General features: G+C 38.3%; 1 protein-coding gene across 5 annotated transcripts in view; it reads right to left on the bottom strand.

Moving 5' to 3' along the window:
• Positions 1-26,673, bottom strand: part of ect2 (epithelial cell transforming 2) — a 41,277-nt gene extending 14,604 nt beyond the window's left edge. Inside the window, exons 1-20 of one of the 5 annotated variants that reach the window (XM_018696356.2) lie at positions 26,317-26,673; positions 25,508-25,674; positions 23,331-23,410; positions 17,493-17,585; positions 14,501-14,683; positions 13,754-13,843; positions 13,072-13,179; positions 12,366-12,439; positions 11,876-12,006; positions 10,421-10,536; positions 9,795-9,857; positions 7,785-8,010; positions 6,653-6,841; positions 4,715-4,839; positions 2,722-2,841; positions 2,560-2,628; positions 1,766-1,876; positions 1,326-1,422; positions 992-1,073; positions 501-579 (exon numbers count right to left, since the gene is read on the bottom strand). In XM_018696356.2, coding sequence (XP_018551872.1) covers positions 501-579; positions 992-1,073; positions 1,326-1,422; positions 1,766-1,876; positions 2,560-2,628; positions 2,722-2,841; positions 4,715-4,839; positions 6,653-6,841; positions 7,785-8,010; positions 9,795-9,857; positions 10,421-10,536; positions 11,876-12,006; positions 12,366-12,439; positions 13,072-13,179; positions 13,754-13,843; positions 14,501-14,683; positions 17,493-17,585; positions 23,331-23,410; positions 25,508-25,640 — 2,169 coding nt within the window. In that variant the 5' untranslated portion in view covers positions 25,641-25,674; positions 26,317-26,673. The remainder of the gene's footprint in view (positions 1-500; positions 580-991; positions 1,074-1,325; positions 1,423-1,765; positions 1,877-2,559; positions 2,629-2,721; positions 2,842-4,714; positions 4,840-6,652; positions 6,842-7,784; positions 8,011-9,794; positions 9,858-10,420; positions 10,537-11,875; positions 12,007-12,365; positions 12,440-13,071; positions 13,180-13,753; positions 13,844-14,500; positions 14,684-17,492; positions 17,586-23,330; positions 23,411-25,507; positions 25,675-26,316) is intronic. The other 4 variants (XM_018696359.2, XM_018696357.2, XM_018696358.2 and 1 more) reach the window with 4 other exon arrangements.
• Positions 26,674-27,782: the final 1,109 nt, after the last annotated feature.

Raw genomic sequence — 27,782 nt, 5'->3', positions numbered from 1 at the left:
TCCTGATGACACTTGAAGATTTAGAGATGGTTTTAGACCCTTGCCCTGATCTATGTCACATCACTTTTTGTATATCAATAAAGGAGTCATAGTGATAGCTTGGTCTCTGTCTTGACATGTAGTGTGAACTGCAGCACCAAATATACAAAAGTGTGTGTCTTTCTAAACTATGTCCAATCAATTCAGTTTGCTACAGGTGCATTTCAATCAAGTTCTATCACAACTCAAGGAAAATTAAGAGAAAGAGGATGCAACTGACCACAATTTGAGTACCACAGTAAAGGGTCTGAATACTTTTGTAAAAAGGAGATTCCAGTTTCAAACCATGGCTAGATAAAGAGCCTATAATAGGTCCAATTAAAGTGACAATGTGCAGGGCTTCAAAATTTCAGTTTGTTGTGTCATGTGGGAAACACATGACTGAAAAAAAAGTAATAATAATAATTGCACTTGGTCTACACAACCACAGACACGCAAACAATATTAATCATCAAACTTACAGGACAGCCATCGACTTCATAAACAACATCAAAGATCTGCTTCTGGCCTTCAGTCTTCCTCTTGTCCTCATTGATGTGACTGGTTGGGAAGAGAGGGGAAGTCGGTAAAAAATAATATTACTGTTCATCTCACACATGCTGAAACAATTAGCCCATAAATAAATTAATTGGCCATCAAAAAATAAACAAATACAATAAACAATCACTTCAATTAGGGATGATCAGTTATTGATCGCTACGAACTTTGAAGATCACATGGAGTTTAATTAATACATTCACATCGGTGAGATTATATAGTGTGTCTTGAAGCAATATCATGATTTTTTTTTTAATGAGCAAATTTTATGTAATGTGATATTGATGTGATTGATAACTTTTTTTAATACCTAATGGTCAAGTTTTAGGATGATAGCAGTGTTCACATGAGGAATTGGAAATGATAAAATGCTAGCTGTGTGATCACAACAAAAGAAAGAATCATGCCAACTCACGTCATGACTTCTTTCAGAGAATCAATTGCTTTTTCCAGTGTTATCTTGTCGGGGTTGTCATCTGACGTATGTTTCTTTATGTCTGCAAAGGTGGAAGAAAGGGAAAATTTTGAAGGAAGAAGACAGGTAGGAAAAGATGAAAATCATGTATAGAAAGAAGAGTAGAAAAGAATGGGAAGGGAAATTACAGACAGGTATTAACAGGAGATAGGAGGCAGGTATGGCAAAAGAGAGATAAAAAGAAGATAAGGTGAGACATAATTAGCACAAGATTTTTTTTCCTTAACGTTTTATCAAAGCAATGTGCATGAGAGTGCATGTGCTTGTGGGTTACCATTGAGAAGAAGGGCCACACTAGGTAGTCTCTGTACAGGTCTGATGAGCAACTCCACCAGTGTTTGCCTGCCACACTCTGGTTTGGCTTGATTGATCTGTAAAATCAAAGCATTAGGGTGAAATGTTTGTGTAAACCTATGTGACACAAATGGGAAATGAAGATTTTCACTACATGCCCACCACTTAACTTGCTATCACTGCTTGCAATTTTACATGAACAACCACATGAACAAGTGGCCTAGCCAGGGGTGGTCTGGTCATGTCATAGCATGTCTGAATACTTATGTCAATATAATATTTCAGTTTCAGTTTCTAATAAATTTGCAGTATCGTCACATATCAAAAGATTTTCCTTTCTTTCTTTCTTTGAAAAATCTATCTGTGCCTGAAGTCTACCAGTCAGGCAAAAACCCATGTAGGACAAATTAAAGGTCATACCTTGAGAAAAGCATGAAAGCGTGGCTTCTGTTTCTCACAGCGAACAATAGTCTCCTTGCTCATTTCAAAAAAGTTGACAAAGGGTGGGTAGGTCCTCACCAACTCTTTAGACTAGAAAGAAAAGACGAGGACTAGTCAGAAGCATCAAGAGAACGATTCACAAAATACAAGAACATTTTTGGTTTTTTTTGTTAAAAAAAACAATTTTAGCTGTTTTCCTCAAAGTTTTATTTTTTCAAACTAGTCTTGTGTAATAATTCACAATTCCACCACATCTACAGTATATCCCTCTCTGTAACTGGAAGACCATTCTCAATCATTAACTCGTACCTGTCACTGCTTTAACTTGTCTTTTGAGTAACTAGAAATGGTCCACAATCGTATAGATTAAGGATTATTAAAAGCTATACCTTATGATGTTATTCAATACATCATCGGGCAAAACATGCCTGAAAAGTGTTCATGAACCATTCAGGCATGGTTTTGGTCCAACATGTGAAGCCCATTTTAGTAATTTATCAGAGCCAGAATAAATATTCCAAGCAGAGTCATCAGGACTCTACTTAAAAGTGGAGTGTAGTAGTGTAGGAGTACTAACTGACTCCACTTTTTACACAAATCTTATTTCAGCTTCAAGATTCATAACTCCTGAATTACATACTAAACAACAGTATTGCCTTAAACTCTCCTATAGTTTAAGTAACCTTATGAATGATAATGTACTTTCTTGTATAAACATGTACGTATGCAAAGAAACATTCAACAACTGCATATTAACAGATGTTTGAACTCACATATTTGAGAATGATGTCTCCTACACTTCTGTCCTCTAACCAGTGTGTCAGGAGCTCCTCAAGGTCACTCTGATGAACAAACCATCATACATAGCAAATGACATCAACAATGCAAGGTCAAAATGACAACAACACAATAATTTGGTCATTTGGATATACTACCTTTATCCTGGTATGAACAGCGTAGATGTCTGGGATGCTGCCAAATATCGTCTTAATTTCTTCTTGGGCCAGGATGGGTCCACCGACCTGCCCCTCTTTTTCCAATGGATGTTTGAAAAGCTTCAAATAAAAGCAGAAATGAAAGAAGTGCACAAACACACACAATAACAGAAATAAAATGTTTCACAAAGCTGCACAAACAGCAAAACATCATTGACCAATACTCTCGTAATCTTTCAAAGCCTTGGCATCAGTTATACAATATGTTCCATTAGAACAGTCAAAAATAGTACGTTCTTTTCTATAGTGCACCATTTGTTATGTGGAGCACCCACAATTTTGTTGTACTTTACTGTACAGTGACAGTAAAAGCCTATTCTATTCTAACTTGTCTGTGCACTGTACTTTTTATATGCAGTACATTGCCTTAAAATGTAACCTAACAAGTTGATTTCTTAAGTTTGCCTCATGGGTTACATTTCAGACAATAGGTTATTAGCATTTGAGGTCAGCTACACAACTGTAGGTGTAATTGTATCTGTAGGTCCAGAACAAGAAAAAAATAACACATAACACAAATCAAGAGCAGTAAACCTGATGTTCTAGACTTTCAGAAACAAACACACATACTAACAGATTTTGGTGACTGTAATCTATTCAAAAATCTAATTATGTAGACTGACAGCAAGTTATGCATTGCTTTACTGAACTTCATGTATTTCATTTAAGTTTATTTGGGTAAATTTAAGTTTTACCATGGTTGCCAAATTAATTTGCATAAATATAGGCTATACATTAAATAGCACTTGGATTTCACAGTATTTAAAGTCTTGAATACATGCTAAAATCATGTAGCTCCTATGATGGTCGATTTTGCTTTCACACCAGAAACCAATTGTGCTACAGTTCACTTAGTAAAACTGGCTGAAAAGGTGGGTTTCTATACTTTAAGTTGAACCAAAATTCAAATGACCGTTTTTATACCACAACATGTGCTGGAATTTATTTAAAGCAAACCAAACAGGTTAGGTGTCAAAGCACCCTCAGGTAGAGTAAAATGTTTTGACAGGGCCATGGAGCAAAACTGAGACCATGACCTTAAACTACATATAGAGGTCTTCACAGGTCCTTTTGGTTAGTATTAGTAACAGTGATTCCACTGGGGCCATGTCCAGTTTCTAGTCAAGCCTCATTTAGTGAGGTAGGATCCTGTTGTTGCCCTGAATCCAAAGCTTGTGTGTCAATATGAGTAACTCCTGAGTGGACCCAAGTAGACATGCTATCAGCTCTGAACACACGGATATATCATATATATTCCAAGGAAAAAAACTGAAAGGTACATTTTTTCAGACAAGATTGGACATCTGTGTAATTGTGAAGTCAAAACGTAGCATGTCTGTGAAAAAGGCAGTAATCAGCAGTACTACAACTCATGTCTAGCTTATGGTGATCACATAATGTTTGGGTTACAGGGCCAACCTCAGCTGTGTTTCCCTTTGATAAACGGCACATTAATGGACCTAGAGCAGAATTATGAAGGTGATTTTAGCAGCATGTGGTGAATTAGTTTCAGATGTAAGGCAGAAAACACCAAGGAGCTAACCTTATATTTGTGGATTTAGTTAACTAGTCAGCTTTTTAAGAGGAGAAGAGTTCAAGACAGAGAGACAGGGAAAGAAAGAGGGAATGAAAAAGAAGCAACACAAAATGGAGGAAGCCTACAAAGGATGTTAAAGAAAAGAAGCAAGAAGAGGAGAGACTTTGAAGGGGAGAGAGACAGAGAGAAAAATGGACAGGCAGTTCATTTTCTCCCTCACTGGTCAGCTGTTTGACTCTGCTGGGACCAACTGATAAGACAGGTCAAATAGGAGCGAGGATACATGCACACATGCAAACACGCTTTTAACGGTTGTAGCTTAGCCTGAAACTGATGTCAGGGGTGACCAACACACCAAACTGTGCACATTGTGCAAACACACAGACACACAGCTACCTGTAAGATGGTGCTTAAAATGTCAACATAGTTGCTCTCAGTCTGGTAGAGCTCCTTGGAAACCTGCCACCTGGCTGACTGCTTGGACACAACTGGAGTCGAACTCCTGGATGGCTTCGAATTCTCTGGAGAAACAAGACAATGAGGAGGAGAGAAAGTTTTCAATACTGCATTGAAGCACAAGCCTCAGAGATCCCACTGTAACTTAACTTAATTAACTGCTGTTAAGACCCTTTGCTTGTTTACACTGAATCTAAGGTGTGTTGACTCACTTTATACACTAGAGTGAGGTGAAATAAAGGTGCAACATTCCCTTTATATAACCTTGAAGAGGCTGTATGAAATGGGCTGCAGACAGTCAGGTCAAGTTACTCCATCTCTCATTTGAAACATCAATTAAAGTAAAACTAAACTCTCATTCAACTCATGGCTGATAAGGGTACAATTTTCCTTGGTAAAATGACCAAAAACTCTACTACTACTACTACTACTACTACTACTTTCTTTTTGTAATATATTTTAGATTTCTGGAGATAAATATACACCAGACATCTAATGGGCCATCTGTCCATTTCATAGGTAGATTGCAGTAGAACTCAAAATGTGTTCCTTTCAGAGATCAAATTCATAGCACAGTACTTATCATTGTTAGGAAGTAAGTGGAAAAAATATTTTGTCCCTTAATTGATACACCAAGAGTATAAGCAACACTTGGTTGAATTTGAAAGTTTATATTATCTGCATACATTGAAAAACTTTCATTACTATGATAAAAGGTTATGCAGGATAACCTTGTTTTAAGGTTGTTTTAAAGTTTCAAATTTTTTCAAAAGAAAAAAAAAATTTAAATTTAAAAGCAGAGGTTTTCATTAAGTCATAACATTCATTACTCAGATTTGGTTGCATTTGTTTCCTCCACCTTCATGTTTTTAAATGATGTGTTTGAGTTTTGCCTCATGTGTTTGTGTGGTAAGTCCTCGTTCCAAGTATCCATGGTGGACAGGAGGTCTTGGGATCCTGGTCTTAGCTGGAAGTTGCTTGACATTCTTCTGAATCATATTCTTTATATGTGCTTATGATCTATAATTTTGTCAGTGATTGTCCATACTCATTATGTGCTCTCTTCTGTATGTACTGTATCTATTGCATGTCTGTCCTTTGGGGGGGGGGGGGTTTCCTTATCCAACTGAGCTGTACAGACTGTGAAGCCCCTCAAGGCAAATAAGAAATTTGTGATATTGGGCTATATAAAAGATTTAATTGATGAACTGGTTTGATATTGGTGAATGGACTCAATAAATGCCACTGATAAATCTGCCTTGTAAAAAGCAGCACTGATCTGAATGAATAATTTGCTGCAGTACTTTTTAAAAATCTACTTGCTAGACATTCTGAAAGTTCATTGATACACCTTCAACAAGCACCTAGTTTTAAGAGTAATGAGATTAAACCTTCTTGTTGACTTTACTGTATGACCAATTAAACATTTAAGCATCAGGGTCTTGAATAAATCATTTGTAAGTCTACTGAACCAAAATTTAGCATCATGCCATTTGAACATTTTAGCCAAACAAAGCCAAATCTAGCTAGTTTGCTTTAATGTGTACCAATTGCTATTCCTACCCCATCTCACACATCTCATGTTCAGGTTTTTGTCCAGTTTGTATGGTGCTTTATTTTCAGCATACTTGTTCTGTCAGGCCAGATGCTATTCTAGTCTGTGGGAGGTCAAGTTCATGCTTGTACTACACTATCGCTCAGGTGGTCTGGGTATAATAAAGTACTCACAAAAAAAATAAATTTCTAAATTTTTAAGTTCCACTGGATGTGTGACTTCTTTGTCATCATCTCAGAGTTCTTTCATCTTCCCAACAGCTACATTATATTGGCCTCAAAATGGCCTGTCTGCTCATTCCTACTCTTGAAGCAAAACCTGACCTGCAGAAGTTCTTGGCTGCTGTTGCTCCTCCTGTGGTTGTTGGAGAGTACTTGTACTGAGGTAGGACTTTTTCCTCCACTCATCCCTGTCTGTCCTAACACTCCTTTTCCAGTTTTTCCTTCTTCTCATCTTATTCCTGGTCACAGTATTGTCTCCTTTGCTCTTTGAACCATTTCCTACTCTGCGTGCTAGAATGAAGAGGGGTTAATCTTGCTACTGGGCTCTTAAGAGAGAATCAACCACAATCACAAAAGAGAATATCCTTTAAGGTATTGCATTTTTGCATTAGTATATCCCAGAAATGGTATAACTAGAGTTGGGTTGCTTTTCAGTTTTGTAGATCCAGTGAAGGATCCAGTGAACAGTTTGACTGTAATGCGATCAAATTTCAATTGAGGGAGGGAGGAAGATGCACAAAGTGTGTATTTTCTCCATTTACGAGAAATTTAATTTGTGTTTTTGGGGTGATGACAACATCAGACAGACTTTGTCTCAATGGAAACTAAGACCGTGTAATATGGCAACACTTCAGATTTGGACAACAAATCAGATGGGCTGAAAAACGTAAATGAGGCAACACATAAACACTGCAGGAAAAAAGTCATAGCAAAAGGTTGTACAACATTGAATTTGTATGTGCACCTATGAAAATATAATGCTTCCAATGCTGCACAGATGGGCCCCAAAAGGGGGACAATCTTTGAGACCTTCTACTTCTACGTAAATATCAAAAAAGGTAAGGTAAATGGTTGTGAGAAATAAAAACACAATGTCTCTGTTGCCCTGCTGATTGTGGCACTGCTTCACTCTCTGCTTCTTCTTATTTAATATTTATTGGAAGACAGCAAACCAGCTTAGAGGTGCATTACTGCCACCAACTGGATTAAAGTCACTACATGGGCTCCCTCAGTCTCATTATGTTCCACTTGGGAGTGTCTGCTGAGTCAAGTGCAACACCCAGTGGTAAAAATCAGTACACCAGTCCAGTGTTCAGCTTGATATCAAACTGGTATGTTTTTTTTTTTTTTTTTTACACCAGCCCAACACTAGGTATAACCATAGTCCAGAGAAAGAAAAGGGGCTTCAGGGTTGCATCAGGTGTTTTCCAGTCCCTTTTCATTTTCCTCTTACCTATTAAGGCCTTGCATGTCTCAGGGGTGTTAGAGACGTCTAGCAGAGAACCCATGGACAGAGAGTGCTCTGCTGACGGCCTTTTACGTGGTGGCGGGAAAGGCGAGATCTCTGTCTCCTTGGTGAGCTGAGCCAGCGTGTCCCTCAGACGCCGACGCTTCCTGTTACTGTTGGGTGTTGTGAGGGACAGGAGGGACACTGCCTTCTTCATTGCTGGACTGTCATTCTGAAGTACAGATGGACAAAAAGAAAAATACACAAGACAAGATTGATACATGTGGGAAAAAAAAGGCAAAAAGATGGCAAGCTGCATGTCTTGCAAATTATGATATGGAAAAATATAAGAAAAAAAAGAAAATATTTTAAAGACCTTTTGTAATTAACCATCCCTCATCCCTCATCTCAGTGAGATCAGGATGTGGTTATGTGATCCCTGGTTGTATGATGCTGTTGTTCTGAGTAAACTAGTAAGCTCAGTTGTGCTATGCAACAAATGGCAGCTATCCAAAAATGTTGAACTTTTGCTTTAAGCGTGTGGTAACTTCATAAAGACAGCAACTAGGAAACTCCATTGGACTTGTTGCGTTTAAACTGTACAACAACAATGATCACCAAAGTTTATAACATGTCACACTGTGTGAGATGGGTTTAATAAAATCCTGGCATCCATCTGTGTCAGATTGTACAATCAGTAAGGGCTGTCAGACTGTGTGATGAATGCATGTTGAATTGTAAAGTGCACATAGAAGAACATATGTGAGGGCAAAGATGCATCATCAGCTAGTGTCTGTCTGTGCTGCATACGTGCTGAAAATGCATCTCTGCTAATTTTTCTTCTCTGCCTTTTGCTTCACACAAACTTTTTGTTTTTCTTCCCAACGCTTCCATCAGTTTGGTTTGTGTGCTTTATTGAGAAATGGCATATATGACATGTCATACAGGCCAGTGTATTCGGGGTCATGTTTTTCATAGGTCCCCAAAACTCTAAATTGACATTCCCTGTCAGGAGACAAGGAGGAAACTACAAGAGAAAAGTATCTCAGGTTTCCTCATCAAATAAACACAAATCAGCTGTGACATCATAGTGTTTTTTTTTCTCAGGGATGAAGCATTTTTCAGTTTTCATGTATTTCATGAATGGCAAAAAAGTAGTGATGGCTACCAACTAAACTCTGTGGACCATGATTAAGTGGACCATGCCAACTTCACACTCTCCACCTTTGTTGTGAGGGATTACAATACGTGTGTGCCATGCCAACAATAACTACTAGCACCCGACTGTACTTCTGGATGGACTATGAGCATAAACTACAATGGTAGCTAAGAGAAAAAGTTGCAGCTATCATAGATAATTATGCCTATATAGAAATAAAAAGAATGAGACATCTGAGAGTAGTGTTATGCAGAGAGATCAGTCAGCTACCATGTTGCACCGGATATGGATCCCTAAAGTCAGAGTAATGGCTGTGCCCCGAGTACAATTTCTGTGTTTACTTTCAGTAAAACTTGGCTTTGTTTGAAATCAGTCACGTAAAATCATGTTTATTTGGAAAGCTGTAGGAAGAGCACACTGATTGTACAGATATATGGTATTTTGCATGAGTCATGGAGCCTCAATGGCCACATTCATGAGAAATAGGCAAGGTTGAAAAAATTTTTATCCTTTCAAAATTGAAAATGTAAGCACTTAGTAGCAAAATAGATTCATGTATGATTCAATACTCAAGTAGTTAGGGCAAATATAACAGTCCCCGGTTCGACTCCCATTTGCTGCATGTAACTCCCCTACTCACTCTCCCTGCATGTCCTGTCTGTCTCCACTATAACTGATACAAATAAAGGCATAAAATGCCCAAAGAAATAACTTAGAAAAAATGAAGATTAATGTAACATTTGAGGACATGGGTAATTAAGTACTTTTGTTTGCATACAAAACAAAGGGATTTTTTTTTTTTTAATTGTATTTCTGTATTGTATACACATATTGAACATTATCCGTAATACACTCACCTTCTCGTAGAGGTACATGGACTCTCCTGCTCGAGCATCCATTTGAATGCTTCCCCAGAACCACTGTCACAGAAAAGAGAAATGTTTTTACTAACCCCTGAATTAGGACAGCAGTGGGTGGAGAAAGAAATTCTGACCATATAATAACATAAAAACAATAAAACAGGCAGAGTAAACAGGGGCTGTATTGATTGTGGGGTTATAACTCCAGCTAAACAACATCTCCACCTTGATTGAAATTATTATTCATATAATGGAGGGGGGAATCTATTATTGACAGCCCTTCCTGACAGCCAGCAAAAGAGAGAGGGAGAGCAGAGACTGTACTGATTGAGGTTTAACCTAAAATAAATCCTGATCAGATGATCATGATTAGGAGGAAAAACAGAAGATTATTTCCTCTTGTCCCCATTATGTGTGTATCCTCTTATTGCAAAACCTCAGAGTATCATTCTCTTATGTCAAGATACTTGATACTTGTCTAGTATCACAAAGGTATCAAACTTGTTTGCATTTAGAAGCAGCACTGAAACAAACTCTGGAACAGCAGACTTCTGTTTATGCAGTACACATTGTGTAAAGATATTTCATGCCAGTGCTGATGCCTAAAAAACCTAAAGGCCTACCTCCTGCTTGACTACGAAGAGTTTCTTGGAGGGAGAAAATGGCAACTCCTTTACTGAGTTCTCCTCCACCACTATGTGTGTACAGCTCTCATCTCCAACCTCAAGATAGCGACCACCTTAGACAGAGAAAAAGCAGGAAGATTATTTAAATATACATATATATATATATATATATATATATATATATATATATATATATATATATATATATATATATATATATATATATATATATACATATATATATATACATACATATATATATATATATAAACAGTTACATATTTTCTATACTTCAGTTTCTGTGTTTCAGCACATTCAATTTGAAACAAAATAAAGGATGCCACATTCAAGTGCCAAGTCTCAGATTGATTTGACAAAACCATCACATTTAATATTCTATATGTTAAAAAAAGGAGTATCCAGTGAGAAATCATCTGCTGCACCTTTGTTTTCTTTGAAACATGTTTATACAACAACATTTTGGACATGGCCATTAAGTAGGACCAACTACTCACTACTCCCTACAACAGGGAATCAGTGCTGTCTGCTGGGACTCATGGTGGTAGACTGTTGAATATTAAAAATAATTCAGTGTCACACATGATATCTGCTGAAGGAGTTGTTATTGTAGCACTCTACCTGCAAGAGTTATACCGCTGTTGTTGCTAATGAAAGAGTGCTCACTCATACCCTTAAAGGTACTGTATGGAAGAATTTGAAACACACATGTAATAAGTGCTTTTTTATTGCCAATGCGTGAAAAAAATTGTAAAGTGACACAAAAAATGATTAATTCCCCACCTTCCTCCACTGCCTATAACATCCTGTAGACTGATTGCTATATAAGCGGACTTGGGTCGCGTTTTCAGGATGGTCGCTCCCAAGTGCTTTGCCACAATATGAGTCTCTCTTCTGTGCTGCTACAGCACTGGTAATGTACTAACATTAACCTCAGAATCTCGGAGTCTGCTGCCGTTATGAAACACACGGCCCCCAACACAAGAAATGCTTCAAATTCCACAGAAGAAAAACAAAAAACAGAAAACAGAAAATTTTATGTCATGAAGCCCTCTTGGCCAAATGTGAATTGGACTGACAACAGGGGAAACCTAGGGTCAACATCGGCACAAAAGTGCAAGCAACAGGGCACAGGCTGCAGTTCACTTAAAGGCCACAGGTGTCAGTAATAAAAAGTGTTTGGATTTCTCCATACAGGACCTCCAAGTCTATGTGGTATTTGAAACGTAGAGCCTGAAGGAAAAAAAACTATCCAAATACTTAAGGTCTGGATCCCTTAATTGCAATTGTCCAACAACAGCTTAGCAATTGTAAATGTGTCCAGCAGTTCTGTCAAACTTTGGGAACAACAACAAGAAAAAAAAGAGTAAAACCCACAGAAAAACAACTGCTGAAGAGATACTAGGATAGATCCCTGTGTGCTGTAGCACTGACCATGTTTAAGAGTCCTCTCCTCCATGTTGGCCTTCTCTTCCTCTGAGAAACCCAAAAAACTGAGGATGCAGTCCTGGAAGGGGGGGACTTTAAACTCTGTTCGAAACTCCTCTTCTCCTGCATGGAAGAACCTTAAAACACAAAGGTTGGAAAAACAAGGTGATCTCACACCATGCCATAATTTAATCTAAGTTCAAGTGCTAAAAATGTAAAAAAAAAAGCACTGGTGAATGCGCAAGTTCATAAGACTCATCTCTGATAGTCATTTGATTGTTTTGCTTTTCAAGGGAGAATCAACTCAAAAGGACTACAATTATCACTAAGGTGTAAAATCTTCCTCATGCCATGAGCTCCATGCTGCCATCTAGTGACAGAATTCCACACACCATTATTTTTTCATATTCACACAAGCTAATTTTCATTTGCACATAAAACACAAGTTTTAACAACAAAATAGTTCACAGGCTTTCTTCAAGGATTTTCAACTCACACATCATTTCTCCTCTCCCAGGCCTTAAGAATCCATGATGGAGTGAGAATGGGTGTCCCCAGGCACACTGCCAGCTTAAAGGATAAAAGATGGTAAAGAGAGAGGAGAGGGAAAAACACAAAGTTATTTTGGCTCCTTCATTTCAGTTTCACATTGATCGTGGTTCTCATACATGTTTCTATGTCAGTACTACTCTGATCTTGATGGGTTGTTGAGATTTTGGGCATTGCCATTATTTTTAATGTGTTGATCCATTATGAACAAACGAATAGAGAAACACAACAAGAGTTAAACAAACATTTGTGGAGATATTTTCTCATGTCTCAAGATATTCAGTAAAAGCTCTTTTGAATAATGATGGCAAAAGAGAAAGGGCTTAATTATATAACATTCACTGAACATCAGACTATTCATATTTAGCAGTCTTGCATAGATTTGTTTACCATACAAAAGCAGGAGAACACTGAAATTACCTTAATGTGGTATAATGTGTATTTCAGGTTATTTTGTCTTTATTTCTTCATTTGTCCAAACATTTGTGAAGTTTTAACAATTCAAAAACACACATCTGATGGTATTCATTATAAAACTGGGCTATACATTGTATGTAAAAGGTTTAAAGGCATATATGATATTGCCCAGCCCTGCTGCAGAGTAGTATTAATATCAGATACAGACAACAAAAAAGTAAACAGAGTAAACACACCCTGTATTTCTCCCCATGAGTGGAGTAGGCGATGAGATGGGTGACTTTGGTGCTGAAATCTTTACGGATGGTCCCACCCATGTGATGAACCAGATTCACCAAGTTCTTCTACATGGACAACAAAAATACAACACACAGGCTTAGATGGAGGGAAGAGGGAAAATAATTACCAAGATGGAATATGCCAGTGGGTTATTTCCATTGCCTATATTTAAAATTCTACAGATTATCAAAGTCATTGCATACCTGAGAGTATTACAGGTCCTTGTTCAGATGACATCAGCGAGCATGGTACATGATTTCATGAAGCATCCTATGCTATATTATATTGTACATTAATAAGCAGCAACTTGACCTGATCTGACCTGACCTATGACCTGATCCTTAATACGATCAGTGTGTCCCCTAGCATTGTCTGGGGGGGTGGAACTCCCCCAGCCTGTCATCAGGGTAAAGTTGCTGCCTGCCATGGAAGGAGACTTGCACCACCTTAGTAAGCATTTCACTCTAGTATGCATACTAAATTAAACGCCATGTCAGTATAAGTGGAATGATGTTTCCCAAAAGACTCGTGTGTTGTTTAGAAAAGCATGAGTGATATTAACAAAACAGATCTTTCCACAAGGAAGGATTAAGAACAAATATAATAGCTAGTAAGTAAATGGTAAGTTAATAAACTCACCATTTCCTCTTTGTTCCTGAAGCCAGTGAAACATAGTGACAGGTTAAGCATGGTGGTGGAGTACAGAGGACGGCATGAAAACTGTAGAGGCTGTGGGAAAGAGAAAAGCAAAATTCAGTGCAATGCAAATGTTGAAATAAGTACAAACTGACATTTTAATATTTCTGATATACTTTGATGTACCTTTAACAATATGATTAACAGTTCCCTAAATTTTTGATACAGCACCAGACATAAATGATGATTCCAAAACTTAATACTTTTCTGGACAGATAAATACCAAGGTTGAAACTGAAAAATGGCCTAATACAATTTCTCCTGTTATTAATAGATATGCTCTGCAATTCAGTTTAAACCTGCATGTATGTGTGTGCAGTCTTCAGCTGACAAATGTGCACAGCAATGCTTTGTTGATAGCAGCCACAGCGGGGACATATTGTTCACATTCAACATTAGTGTCCTATGTGAAACCTGTCAGATAGCACAACAGGTAGGGACAGCTTCCGTTCATCATCCTGTTCAGAGCCATTATGCATTTTCCGCATCTTGCTCTCTGAAATCAAGATTCATCTTAGACCTGTCTCCAGTTGGTTCTCTCAAATGACAAACAAACAACATATTTCCCTGAGCTATAAATTTCAGAGTGAAGCTGTACATTTTTCATTTGAATTCCAGGTTAACATGGTTGAAGAATCCATGCTTTGGACAAAAGTGGGGTAATGCTGTATTTGAGCCCTTCTTACTTACTTCTTCCTTCGCAGCACAGTACAGCACAACAGGAGGCCCAATAATGCGGTTGTCACGTTTGTAGAGGAAGCTGTAGTCAGGAGAATCAAAGTCTGTGAGGACAAACACTGTCTCAAAATCAGTGTTGTCTTCCTCTCCAAACTCCTGAACATTGTCTGTCATTATGCATGGGGTGCTGATGTCCTGAAAAGGAAGAATCACAATACAGAGTAATGGAGCAGTGTAACCTTGTGCACAATTAATCTGCAAATTACCAGAGAGGGGCTTGGTTAGTCTTATTGGTGGGGCTGTAGGATGTTGGTAATTTATTAATAAGTAAGTAGATTTTTCTGCACGTCAACAAATCTCATCAGGTCAAAACCAACGTTAGTTCATCTCTCATCTTCCAACTTCCCTACCCAGACTCACAAATGTGAAGTTTAAATTTTTCATTTTTAAAGCTGTATTAGGCAGCGACTTTGAGGGAGATCTCTGCAAATTAAACATCATATGGGTTTGATATATTAGTGAATTGTGAAAGCCTTAGTAAATTGTTATGCTGGTGAACATGAGAATATTCACTTTCCATTTGGCTCCAATTTTGATCTCCACTAAGTCCTGTGAAAAATATTTGCTTTAGCTGCTAAATACTTGACTATATTCACCAGCTGGTCGCTAAGTTTGTTTTGGTGCTTGGTCCTGGACAAGTACAGTGGGTTTACTAGAGATTTTCTTCTAATGTGGATTAGTGCATTTGAGTGTTGTCCTAAAACAGATGGGCACTGTAGTTCAGGAAATAGTGCGTTTGTTGGTGAATATTTTCATCCATGGAATAGGCAGCATGTTGGAGTGTGTTGGTTGCTCAGTTAATATGTTTTCAAACAATGCAGCTTCCTGGAACCAAAGAATAAGATATATCAAGCTCTGAATGTGCAGTCAGTGCTTTTAAGTAGAACTAGTTCGTTGTTGGGTTTGATGTTTTTATAAGCTCACTGTCAATAAGAAAAATATAGAATCACCAAGCTTTTATGGTCTTCAAAGCTACTGAGACAAAATAATTGTCGTTTCAATGACCTAGTTCCTCACTGAAATGCAAACCTGTATATACCATGAAAACCCACAGCGGACACAACCATATTCTCTCTCTCTCTCTGTCTGTCTGGACCACATAACAAGAAAAATGCTCAGTGTAGAGTGAAAACAATCAATTCTAACCTCTAAAATGAGAAAATGTGTTACTCCAAAATCAGAATAGACTTGTTTAAATCAATGGCTTTGATACCAGAAAGCAAAAATTAAATCACAAACTAGCTGTTAGGTTCTTCATAGGCAGAGCTGGTAGTACATGAGAGGTAAAATTATATGCACCACAAGTAAACCTGCCAATAAAACAAGCCTCTGAGAAATTTGTTCTAGCAGGTGACACAGGACAAAGGCAGAAGAAGGTGAGAGGCATCAGTGAAGTGGCACACACACAGAGCTAGCTAACATGAAGGGAAATACGTATGTTTGCATTCTTTATAAAGACAGGAGCAGATCAATAACAATAAAATGTGTGTATCTTACATTCAGAGCTGGAATCAGACATGTATTAGGGCTCAAAAGGGCTCAAAACATTATCAAACTCACAATATGGCCAATTGCAATATTGAAATCACAGGAGCTCCAATTTATTGATGAAGATAAAATGTGTCGCAATGTAGCGTTATAAATGAAGCTTTGCTGTGTTACAGAGATGCTGTGGCCTACAAATCATATTCTCCAAATGTAGAGGAACATGCTTATTTGGTACAGATCCCAGCAAAAATAATATCATCATCATGTTTGGATTTTTTTCAGTGAAAATCATATAACCATTCTCACTAAAAGCATTACTCATATTGCAATTGCAGTATTCAAATAATCAGTAGTAGTTTATTGCATATTGTTCAGCCCTAGCTTAGAGTAAAGACCTGAGGAAGGCTCAGGCCAAAGTAAAAAATAAAGACCATTTGGTATGGCCCAAGACTGAATGCATTAAATCTCTGTATTCTATATATATAAACAGAATGTTCCAAGACTGTTTACAGCCATGCTACAGGCTCTAGGAGGTTGCATTTAGGTGCATCGGGGGTTTTAGCTAAAAGTCAAAAGCATGCCAACATGCTGAATGTTTAGCATGTTCACCATCTTAGTTTAGCGTGTTTGTATAATATTAGCCAATTTGCACTAAACACAAAATACAGCTGATGCTGATGGAAGTGTCATAATTTTTGCAGGTATTTGATCATAAACAAAAGAATGGTCAAAAATTTCACCTGATGATTACCTTCATGATTACATGAAAAGTCAGGAGATTACCAAAATGATTCCACTTCATATTAAATTGGACTCAAATTTCATGACAATCCATCAAACAGTTGTTGAGACTTTATTCAAAACCTTAAATGGTGTTGTATGTACTTCCAGTGTTGCCAAATTAAGCTGAAACATCCTGACTCTAACTCTGTAAAGACATGAGATTGTTATTGATCTTCTCCTCTCACTCTCAGAAAGAAGGCAAAGGTACATAATTTGCAAAATACTAAACTATTTCTTTAAGAGGACATGACACTCAAAAATCATCTGTTAGACACATTGCTGTTGATCACTCCTCAAGGTCTGACTGTTGAAATCTTTTGTGAGTAAATAGCTTTTCATGGGACTGCTTGAGAGTCTAACTTTGGTTTTAACAAATGGATACTGAACAGTTTTAAATGCCATGATGCAAAATTAAGAGTTTCAAATGACTTATAATATTATTCCTCAGTCTAGCAAATTGCCCTAACATTTGAGTGTGAAGCTCTGTTAGAGTAATCCAGATATCAAGTATGACGTTACTTATATTTAAATATTCACCCACAAATCAATTCACCAAAAGTGAGTTGGCCATGCACAATGATTAAGTGAGCACTCTGTGTGAATTAAAACTCATGCAGCACTTCCCCAAGTTCCCATCAAAGTGTTAAACAGAGAGGCAGACACTATACTGTACCATATTAACTATAGATTTTATCATCATTTTCTCCTCGGCACCCGCCTCGCCTTCTCTTATCTTTACCACTGGTACCTCCATTACTCTGATGGCCTGTAAAAATCAACCAGCAGGATGTGGATGTTAAACACTGGCATTTGAAAGAGGGATAGCAGAAGAAAAAAGAGTGGAGGAACAAATTCATACAAATAAACCTCACATTAGGACAGAGGAGAGGAGGGCTGGGTTTGGGGATGAAGAAAGGCTGAGGTAAGGAGGAGAAGGGTGGAGCCCATGTCCTTGCAAAGTCAAAAGACAGTGACTTCAAAAAACTGAGGCTCCAGAGGGGGTAGGCTGGGGAAGAAAAGAGTTTCCGTTAAAAATTAATATAAAAGTTCAAAGCTATCGGGAAGGAGGAGAGGAGGAAAAGAACAGGACAGAAAAAGAGCGGGATGTGATGAAATGGTGGGGGGGGGCTCTTTTTCTGTTGGTTGCCTGAGCGATGGCAGTGGGCGGTCAGGCAGACAATCGGGAACGCTCTGATGGAGCTGTCGACAGATGTCTTTGAATGTGGCTGTGCTGCAGATTGGCAGGGAGAAATAGATGATTTAAGCAAGAAGCCTTCTGAAGTGACGGGGCTCCGGAGACCTGGGAAGGAAGTAATTCTAGCAGCACTTAGTCTGCTGCCACGCCTCTAAATCACCTTCACATGGCACTACTCAAAGACACAAAACTATGCTGCTTACTGGAGCAGACACAAACACGCCCTGATAGACACAGAAATATCCTCATGAAAAACTTGGCACATTTTGATACAATGTTGTGGTGTATGTTTCAACTACATGATCAGGTACATTTTTGGTTTATTAAAAGGAAATTTAAAATTATTTTCTTGGTTCTGTAGGTAACTTAGTGCTGGGCGATGAAATTACAATGGTAACTATTGCAAAATAACTTCTCTCCTCAAAAGAAAATACAGTTGCAAGAAAAAGTATGTGAACCTTTTGGAATTTCAGGGTTTTCTGCCATTAATTTCTCCTAAAATGTGATCTGATCTTCATCTAAGTCAAGGGTATTGACAAATATAATGTGCCTAACATAATAACACAAAAAAAATTCTGACCTTTCATGTTTTTATTGAGAGCAACCATAAAAACCTCATAGTGCTAGTGGAAAAAGTATGTGAACCCTTGAATTAATGACCTCAAAAAAGCTCATTTGAGTGAGGTGTCAGCATACCTGAAGTCTTGTTAAAAAATGAGTTTGGAGGTGTTGACTAGAGCTACTTTGACTGATAAAAACCACTCAAACTTTTTGACTTTACTCATCACAAGAAGAATACGCTTATGTGAGCCATGCCTCGCCAAAAAGTTTTCAGAGGATCTACGATCAAGAATTGTTGATTTACATAAAGCTGGAAAGGGTTATAAAGTCATTTCAAACACTTTAGAAATTCACCAGTCTACAGTTAGGCAAACAATCTACAAATGGAGACACTTTGGGACTGTGGCTACTCTACCGAGAAGTGGGCGCCCAGTCAAAATGACCCCAAGAGCACAACAAAGACTCATCAATGAGGTAAAGAAACAACCCTGAGTGACAGCCAAAGATTTGAAGGCATCATTGGAGCTGGCTAACATCTGTGTTCATGAGTCTACAGTACGTAAAACATTGAACAAGGAGGGTGTCTATGGCAGGACACCACGAAGGAAGCCGCTGCTTACTAAAAAGAACATTGCTGCACGCCTGAAGTTTGTGAAAGAGCACACTGACACTCCACAGAGGTATTGGCAAAATGTTTTGTGGACCGATGAAACCAAGATTGAACTATTTGGAAAGAACACGCAGCACTACATCTGGTGTAAAAAGGGTACTGCATATCATCATGAAAACATCATCCCAACTGTAAAGTATGGTGGAGGAAACATCATCATTTGGGCCTGCGTTGCTGCATCAGGGCCTGGTCAGCTTCCAGTCATTGAGGGGAAGATGAATTCCCAAGTGTATCAAAAAATTCTTCAGGACAATGTGAGAATGTCTGTATGTCAGCTGAAACTCTGCAGAAGTTGTGATTCAACAGGACAATGAGCCAAAACACTGGAGCAATTCCACAACAGAATGGCTTCAGAACAACAAAATCCACCTTTTGGAGTGGCCAAGTCAGAGCCCAGACCTCAATCCAATAGAGATGCTATGGAATGATTTGAAGAGAGCCGTACACATGAGACATCCAAAGAATATGACAGTGCTAAAGCAGCTCTGCCAGGAAGAATGGGATAAAATTCCGCCTGAACAATGTGCAGGTATGGTCCACAACTACAGGAAGCGCCTGGTTGAGGTTATTGCTGCCAAGGGGGGGTCAACCAGCTATTAATTCCAAGGGTTCACTTACTTTTTCCACTACCATTTTGAATGTTGAATGAGTGTGTTCAATAAAGACATGAAAGATCAAAAAAAAATTTGTGTTATTATTTTAGGCTTAGACTTAGATGAAGATCAGATCACATTTTAGGAGAAATTAATGCAGAAAACCCTGAAATTCCAAAAGGTTCACACACTTTTTCTTGCAACTGTATAATACATGGTCGATACAATTTCAATAGAACTTATTCCCATCCATGTTTTATCAGACAACACAAAAAGACAATGATAATGACAACAGCACAGTGCTGAACCAATCATGTGGCTCAAATAGAGTTACAGCCATGTTAGGTCATGTTGACACACACAGCACAGAGCACAGGGGTTGCCAGCAGCAGTGTACGTGCTTGTTTGGGTTACTTCAGCCATGACCACCAGTACGCCAGGAGTGGGCGCGAGATAAAAAAAAGAAAATGACAGAAAAAGTTTTTGTTAAAAGACTTTTGTCAAAAACTCAAAAAACAGTGTTACCAAAGAAGACACCCCAACAGACACAGCCCAAGGCTCAAAAGACAAGGAGACTGTTGAAAAGAAGGGTCTGAGAAATTCAGTGGTGTCAGGTGTTGGCTATTTAAAGTCTGACAAGAAGCAGAGTAGTGCACAAATTGTGTCTAAAGCATGTTCTCACAAAGACAGGTAATAGCATTAATCTTTATTACCATCTAAAGCAGACTTCACAGCCCCAGACTCAAGTAAATGCTGATGGTCCCCCTAAAACAACCAGTGTGATACCCGCACAACAGCGGCCCATTATGTCCACTTTCTCCAGCGCCATGCCTTAGCACAAAAAAAAAAAAAAACTGACCTTATGATATCTTCACATCTCATTTAAGAGTAAAAAGGAACCGTTAACCTTGACAGAAATATTGATTTGATCTATATCATGATATACTGTATGTGGATATATACTGTATTGTGAGAAGATTTTTTTTCCCCATATCACCCAGCCCTAAGGTAACTACATAAAAAATGTGAAGAAAATACACAAATTTGGATTTGGATTTGGGCTGAAGATGATCTTGAAAATAGTTAGAAATAAAACAATCATGGTGGAGTCTTACAGGTCATACAAAAACCTGTGTATCTAGATCTAGGAGTCCACCAATGTGCATTTTAAAGCTTTGGAGAGGGAAGACAACCTGTGTCAAAATTCTGACTGTCAGAAATTTAGAACAAAACCCTTCAATGTGACTACTGCTATAACCAACATCTACCCACCACTCGGTTACAAAAAGAACTTAGAGGACACATACACTGGCAAGCTAACTACGACCTAAACTAGATTTAGTTCAGGTTCAACAGCTAAAAAGTACAGAGGTGTCCAAGTGGGCTGGTGGTACAATCCCGGACCACCTCTTGTCCAAAGCCATTTTTACACATAGACTGCACTATACTGGCGTAAGGAGGACCCGTGATTACACTACCTTTGCTGGTTTACATTTAACCACACAAATACATGTAAACAGATGTTGATTCGGCTCTGTGACTACCTCTGCTGCCAGCTTAAAGGTGGAACAACATTGCAACATGCACCCCATTATACCTTCACATCTTTTACACAGAAAAGAAAGGCAGAATAATGGTACAATATTTCCACCTTGAGCAGGCTGTATAAAAGGGGGTTCAGTGGTCAGGCCAGTAGGCCTGCCAGCATTTGGATCAAATAGCTCATGAAAAATAAAGTGTATCAGACTAACAGGTCTCCCACAAATATAAGATACATTAACATTAAGTACGCTGAGTGTTTCTCACCAAAAAGCATTACATGTATCCATGAGGTCTAACAAATGTGTTGCTAACATTTCTTTCTGGTAAAACATCTGCAAAGCCAATTTTTTAACCTTTTAAAATCCAACATTGGATCCAATCATGTTTGTTTGCTGCTCATTGGCTTTCCTAGCGCATCGGCTGCATATGTTGGCATGTTACACCCACCTGTATACCAGTAGAGTAGTGTGAAACCATTGGCAAGAATATGGTTTGCATCACCCATGATGCCTGCACTTGCATAGACAAAATTGTATTATCCATTCAGCAGCCCTCAGCTTCTTTTGCCTCTCAGTTGTTAGGCACACACAAACACATGTCATGAAAAGCCCTTTATGCTTTGTGGAGTTATGTGGTGGCTGATATGACAGTCAGGAATGGGGAGAAAGGTTGGGATGTAAACACACCAGTCACAGCCAGCAGCTGTTAATAAAAATCACAAGTTGCTCATTTATATGCAGAAGCTACACATATTGTAGGCTGTGGGGGCTCTGCAAACTGCCAAATATTATACCTGGACACCCCTGTATTAGCATGCCTTATCTGTAGACAAGCAGGTGTGTGTGAGAGAGGGAGGAAGAGATCAGAAGTAAGTGTGCCCACTTCAAAAGTAAATAAACACACTCTAACATGCATCTTGGTAATGTTACTAAATCAAGGAATAAAGCAGTGTTTCTTCTGTAGGCCAAAGAAGCAGTGCAGAAATCTTATTTGACAGGCCATTAACAGATTAATATATGTACACTGTATTTAAAAAAAATATAGCATAATAGCGTAGACATCAAAATGTCTATAATGTTGAGTAAAAATACCAGAAAAGAAAAGCCTATCATTACAAATGGGAACCATTGTTTTGCATCTGCCTCTTCACTAGCAACTATCCATTAAATGTGAAAATGCCCCAAAGGGAATCTTTAAATATAAAAGTGGCTTCATCATAACAATTTCAGATTCTGAAAATTACAAAATATTCCTGCGACTGCTGCTTTGGACCAAAGGGCTTAACTGACATAATTTATGTAACCATCCACCTCATTTCAAACATTGTAGCTACCTGAGAGATCATTGTTCCTCTAATAAAAATACAGTGCTAAGTGACATGTTGTATTTCTATATGTAAAACATAGTAAGCAAAACTGTTGAAAATATCACTTTTCTTCAGTTTGTTGAACAGGTGGTTTGATTAAGGCCTTTGGCCTTTTACTTTTTTCACATCGACTCAAATTCACTCAACTTGACCTGATTCACTACAACCTGCTCTGCTGATTCCTCAGTATGTGTTGTGGCAGGCTAATAAATCAGTGTTTGGGAAACACTGGACCTGACCAGCCCTGGGAATGGCAGGCATATTTGCAAGTCGTACTGGTTCTCCTAGTTCTAAAATTTTGTCGTACTATCTCCAAAAATGGTTGTAAGATGTCCCAGGTCATGCTTTCAGATGGATTTCCCACCTGAGACAATCCGTGGGAAACACTGAAAATTAAACAATGAACACTGGCAGAAAGTGTTTATCTACCAACAGCTTTAAACCAGTTTTGTCCTTGTAAACAGAGTTTCCATGTCCGACTTAAATCAAGAAAAGCAGTGACGTTGACTCAGATTCAGCCTTCTACATTTATAGAAGTGAGTGGACCACACTGGGCCTTCAGGGTTAACAGAGTAATGATGTACCTGCAGTGCTTTGACCAGCGCTCCATTTCTACCCGCTTCTCCCACCAGAACAACCCTCGTCTCCACTTTTGGCAGGATATCTGAAAGCAACAGAGAGGCAGAGTGAACAAGGAGGAAAGGACGTGTGCGCACGCGCACGCACATGCACGCACACACACACACACACAGGGAAACCGACAGATCAAGAAGTAGGTCATGTATGCTAGGTGATGCAAGTTTTCTCATTTTGACTGAGAGCCATGAGTACCAGTCAGACAATGCACTTTTATCATTGATTACAAGCAAAGAGAAAAAAAAAAGGTCCTTATTGTATTTGGAAACATCATTACAGTATTAAAGCACCCTCAGCTCTGCAAATACATTTTCATTATTTCATACTGACAACAGAGACAAAAAAACTATTTTAGAGTCAATGTAGTTAGTATTATGAGAAAGACAAAACTAAAAAATAGCCTTAAAAATGAACTTAGTTGCCAGTTTATTAGCAGGCTTTGACCCTCCCATAAGGGTAAAAATCTTTTTGTCTGCATAGCTTCCATAATTAGAGTTGTACTTGATTAATGTTGAAGGACTTGACCAAAAAGCAAGTCATAATAAGAATGCTGAACACCTTCTTCTGCAAGCACTCATTAGTACTCATCAAGTGCCTAAATTAAATATATTACAAAAGTGCACAAATTAATTTCCTTGTACATTTTCTTGAGTGACCTTATTGCGAGACGGCTGTGGCTCAGGAGGTAAAGCGGGTTGCTCACTAATCAGAAGGTCAGTGGTTCGATGCCCGGTTTCTCCAGTCCATGGCGAAGTATCTTTGGGCAAGATACTGAACCCCACGTGCATGTGTTTGTAGAATAGATAGTATGTGTGTGTGTGTGTGTGTGTGAATGTGACACGCAGTGTAAAGCGCTTAGAGTGGTCGATACGACTAGAAAAGCGCTATATAAGTACAAGTCCATTTACCATTGCTGTTATCAAGTGAAATTCAACTGTTGGCTGGTATGGTTAATGTATGTATAAGGCAGGTGTAACAAGCAGAATGACCATCACTAAACAGCAGTTGTCCCTAAATATTTACACTAAATATTTTTCAACTTAAATGACATGACTGTTTTTGTCATTTAATTATCCCAATAATGTAGCTATCACTGCTGCATGTGAACTCATTGGTACAAAATTCTAGATTCTAGTATGAAAAGACAGTGTTTTCAGAGCCCTTCACTTTATTCATGTTCATGTTGCAGGAAAAACTAAAATATCACACTGACATAAGTATTCAGAACCTTTGCCATGGCACTTGAAACTTAGTTCAGGTGCCACCAATTACTCATCATTGTCTTTGAGATGTTTGTACACTTTGACTGGAGTCCACCTGTGGTAAATCCACATCTAACCTGCCAGAGCTGGAGAGGATCTGTGTGCCACGTGAAGGGTCTGAATATGTATGTCAATGTGATATCCTTGTTTTTCCTTTTTAATAAATTTGCAAACATTTCTAAAATTCAGGTTTCACTTTATAATTATAGGCTTGGCCAGGTGATTTAAATGGTTTACTTATCAAACTCTTTTTCAATATTACAATTTGTTCATGTGCAACAAATTCAGATTTCTTTACTGTAATCACATTTGGTAGCCCTCACTGGGTGTACAGTTTTACAGTACTGTTTATTGTCCCCACTGGATGGAGCAGTGAAGCCCCAAAGAATTAATCCATGGGCTTGATTGGCTCCCCTTCCTTCCAGATAATCCTGGATCAAGGATTATATAAAGTCCACCTGACTAAAAAAAATGTAATCTAAGGCCCAGATTTAATGAAGGTAGGACTTGCTTTAGCTTGACGTACCGAATAACTTGCAACTGAGTGTAGGAGTAAGGAAGATTGTGCTGTCAAGCGTTAGTTTGCAGTGCAAATGTATGTTTCAGGTTTTAGTACACCATTTCTGTGTACTAAAACCTGCTGTGTTTGTCTTTCTGATACAGTAAGATCTTTGGGCTTGCACAATTTGATACACTTGTGGGTTTTATCTACAATGAAACTAAAGGTCACATATGGGGAATATGCATTTGATGTTGTTCATGTTTTTAGCAGGAGTTTATTTTGTGAATTGAGAGGTTCGAGAAAAATTTAGAGAAAAGAGAAGGAAGGAGAGAACAAACAACAGTAATCCTTGCAGACTGACCTTCCCCATCTTCACATGCCATGCCCAGAAATACATGGTCCTTGGTGGTTTCGGCGATCCTTGAATCATAGACAGAGGAATCCACCAACAGACTCCGAGCTGTCCCTAAAGTCACTATGCTGCTGTCAGCCATGGCAGGAACCTTAGGAGGCACCAAACTGTCCAAACTATCAAAAGTTAGAGGGAATGAGCAGAAATACACACAGAGGGAGAACACAGTAAGGCAGAGAGAGAAAGTGTAGGAACAAAGAAGAAAAGGAAAATTGTGACAACTGTCAGAAACTAAAGGCAAGAGACAACACTTGGCATGACTTAAAACAAAAATACTGCCTGAGTCTGACAATCCAACTGGAGAGAAAGCTACGTATTTGGTAAGTGTGATAACTTTGTTAAAACTAGGCAAGGTGTATAAAATGTTGTACTGAAACTTTCAAAATTTGTTGGGCTGTTTACATTAAAATAGCCCTAAAACAGTCTCCGCCAGGCTTCATGAGAAGTAGTTGTCAGTGCAGTTGGTTACGTTAAGTACAATAAATATCAATGTTGACATACAAAAAAACAACACAGTAATATCGATGGTTTACGTTGAGGACAAAAAGTGTGGTAAATACGGCAAAGAAGACAACTTATGGATATGAAATAATAGGTAACGTTACTTTTCTTTCTCCTATATTCTACAACAAGAGAATTAGCTTAAACCCACTAGGTCAGTTAACATTAGCTGCTTTCACCATGGCACCAAATTCTCCATATCTAACATCACCAGAGGTTAACTAACGTTAGGTGTTCAGTTGGGTGCTAAAACTTACCGTCTGTTCTGCCAGAATGACAAAAAGGGAGTTATCGGAAATAAACTGGCTGCTGAGCCAGTAAAATTCCGTATGCTCTCTAGCTAACTTAGCTAGCTACCGAGCTAGTAAGTCAACAATACAACGAAGAATTGCTGGTAATTCCTTTTCAGTCCAAAACACTCCTCAAAAAATACGTAACATGTCTCCGTTAAATCTCAAGTCTGATATCACTGCATTTTGCCTTTCATACGTAAAACAGCCCAAATTCTCGAAATGTGGCAGCTTTTGAGTTTTGATAGCAAACTACTTCAAAACAGCCCGGAGAAGGTGTCAGCCTGCTGTTACAACTCAATTCAAAAAGCAAGGAAAACTACTGGGCCGCGCGCTGATTGGGCAAGAATGACGGAAAGCCAGTGGCTTCCGTTCGACGAGGCTGCTGATTGGTCAGTTCATTCAAATCTCGATGCGCATTGCTTGTGCTGCCTAAACATGCGACCTTCAGGTACTGTCGGAAATATTACATTACTTTCCGTAACAATTAATTGATATTTTAAAATTACTTTTTTTACCACATTTCAATTCTGCCAGAAATATTCAGCAATAGTCAAGTTAATGAAAAAGAAATACAGCTATATTTTTTCAGCTTCATCACTTCTTGTATATTGCAACCTGACGATATACATGATTCTATTTTGAAATGTATATTTTTAGTTATAAAATAATTGAAAAGAAAACTGCCAAACCAATTTGTTCCACAAAACAATCAAAGTAATATTTTCCAATAATAGTTCTAGGTCTCTTTTCTCTGACAAAAACACCTGATCTGAATAGGCTTGGTAAGTGGCATTTAGAAATATTGAGGTCACATGGTGTAGTCCAAAAGGAGCAGGATATGAAAGCATCAAAGATATATGCAACCTGGGTTTAGGCTACTTTACACAGAAGAATTGTTAACATAGATAGTACAACCACAGAACTGACCTATTGGTATTGTTTATCATTAGCAAAGGGCAGATTCCTGAGCCATCTGCAACATTGCTGAAACTGAAAAATCAATATAATCTTTAAAACTATTGCCTAATGCCTGATGATAATGCTTCTCAGAAGTGGGTTTATCTCTACATGTGTGTGAGATGTTTGGATTTCATCTTTCAGACTAAAGGGGAGATGAAGAGCACATTTACACAGGGTTTTGTTTGAAAGAGTAAAGCATTATTTCTAAAAGGCCAGGAGCTCTCTGAACTGGCTTTTGTTTCTCCAGGATTGTGAAACAGAAATGTGTTCAACATACACCTCAGCAGCCCCTTCTGTGTTAGGTTAGTGACATAATCACTCATACACACCCATCCTTTATATTTCTACACTAGGCATGCACATTCCAACTTTTCCTCTCCATATTTATTTTTATGTAATATTTATTAGCATAATGGACAAATATATAGCATGAACAGTGCCATATACAACAGCGTTTATAGCCTGAGATA

This window comes from Lates calcarifer, linkage group LG17 (assembly GCF_001640805.2).
Source record: "Lates calcarifer isolate ASB-BC8 linkage group LG17, TLL_Latcal_v3, whole genome shotgun sequence".
Classification (NCBI taxonomy): Eukaryota; Metazoa; Chordata; class Actinopteri; family Centropomidae; genus Lates; species Lates calcarifer.
The sequence above is the reverse complement of the archived record's forward strand: the minus strand, read 5'-3'. Positions and strand labels throughout refer to the sequence as shown.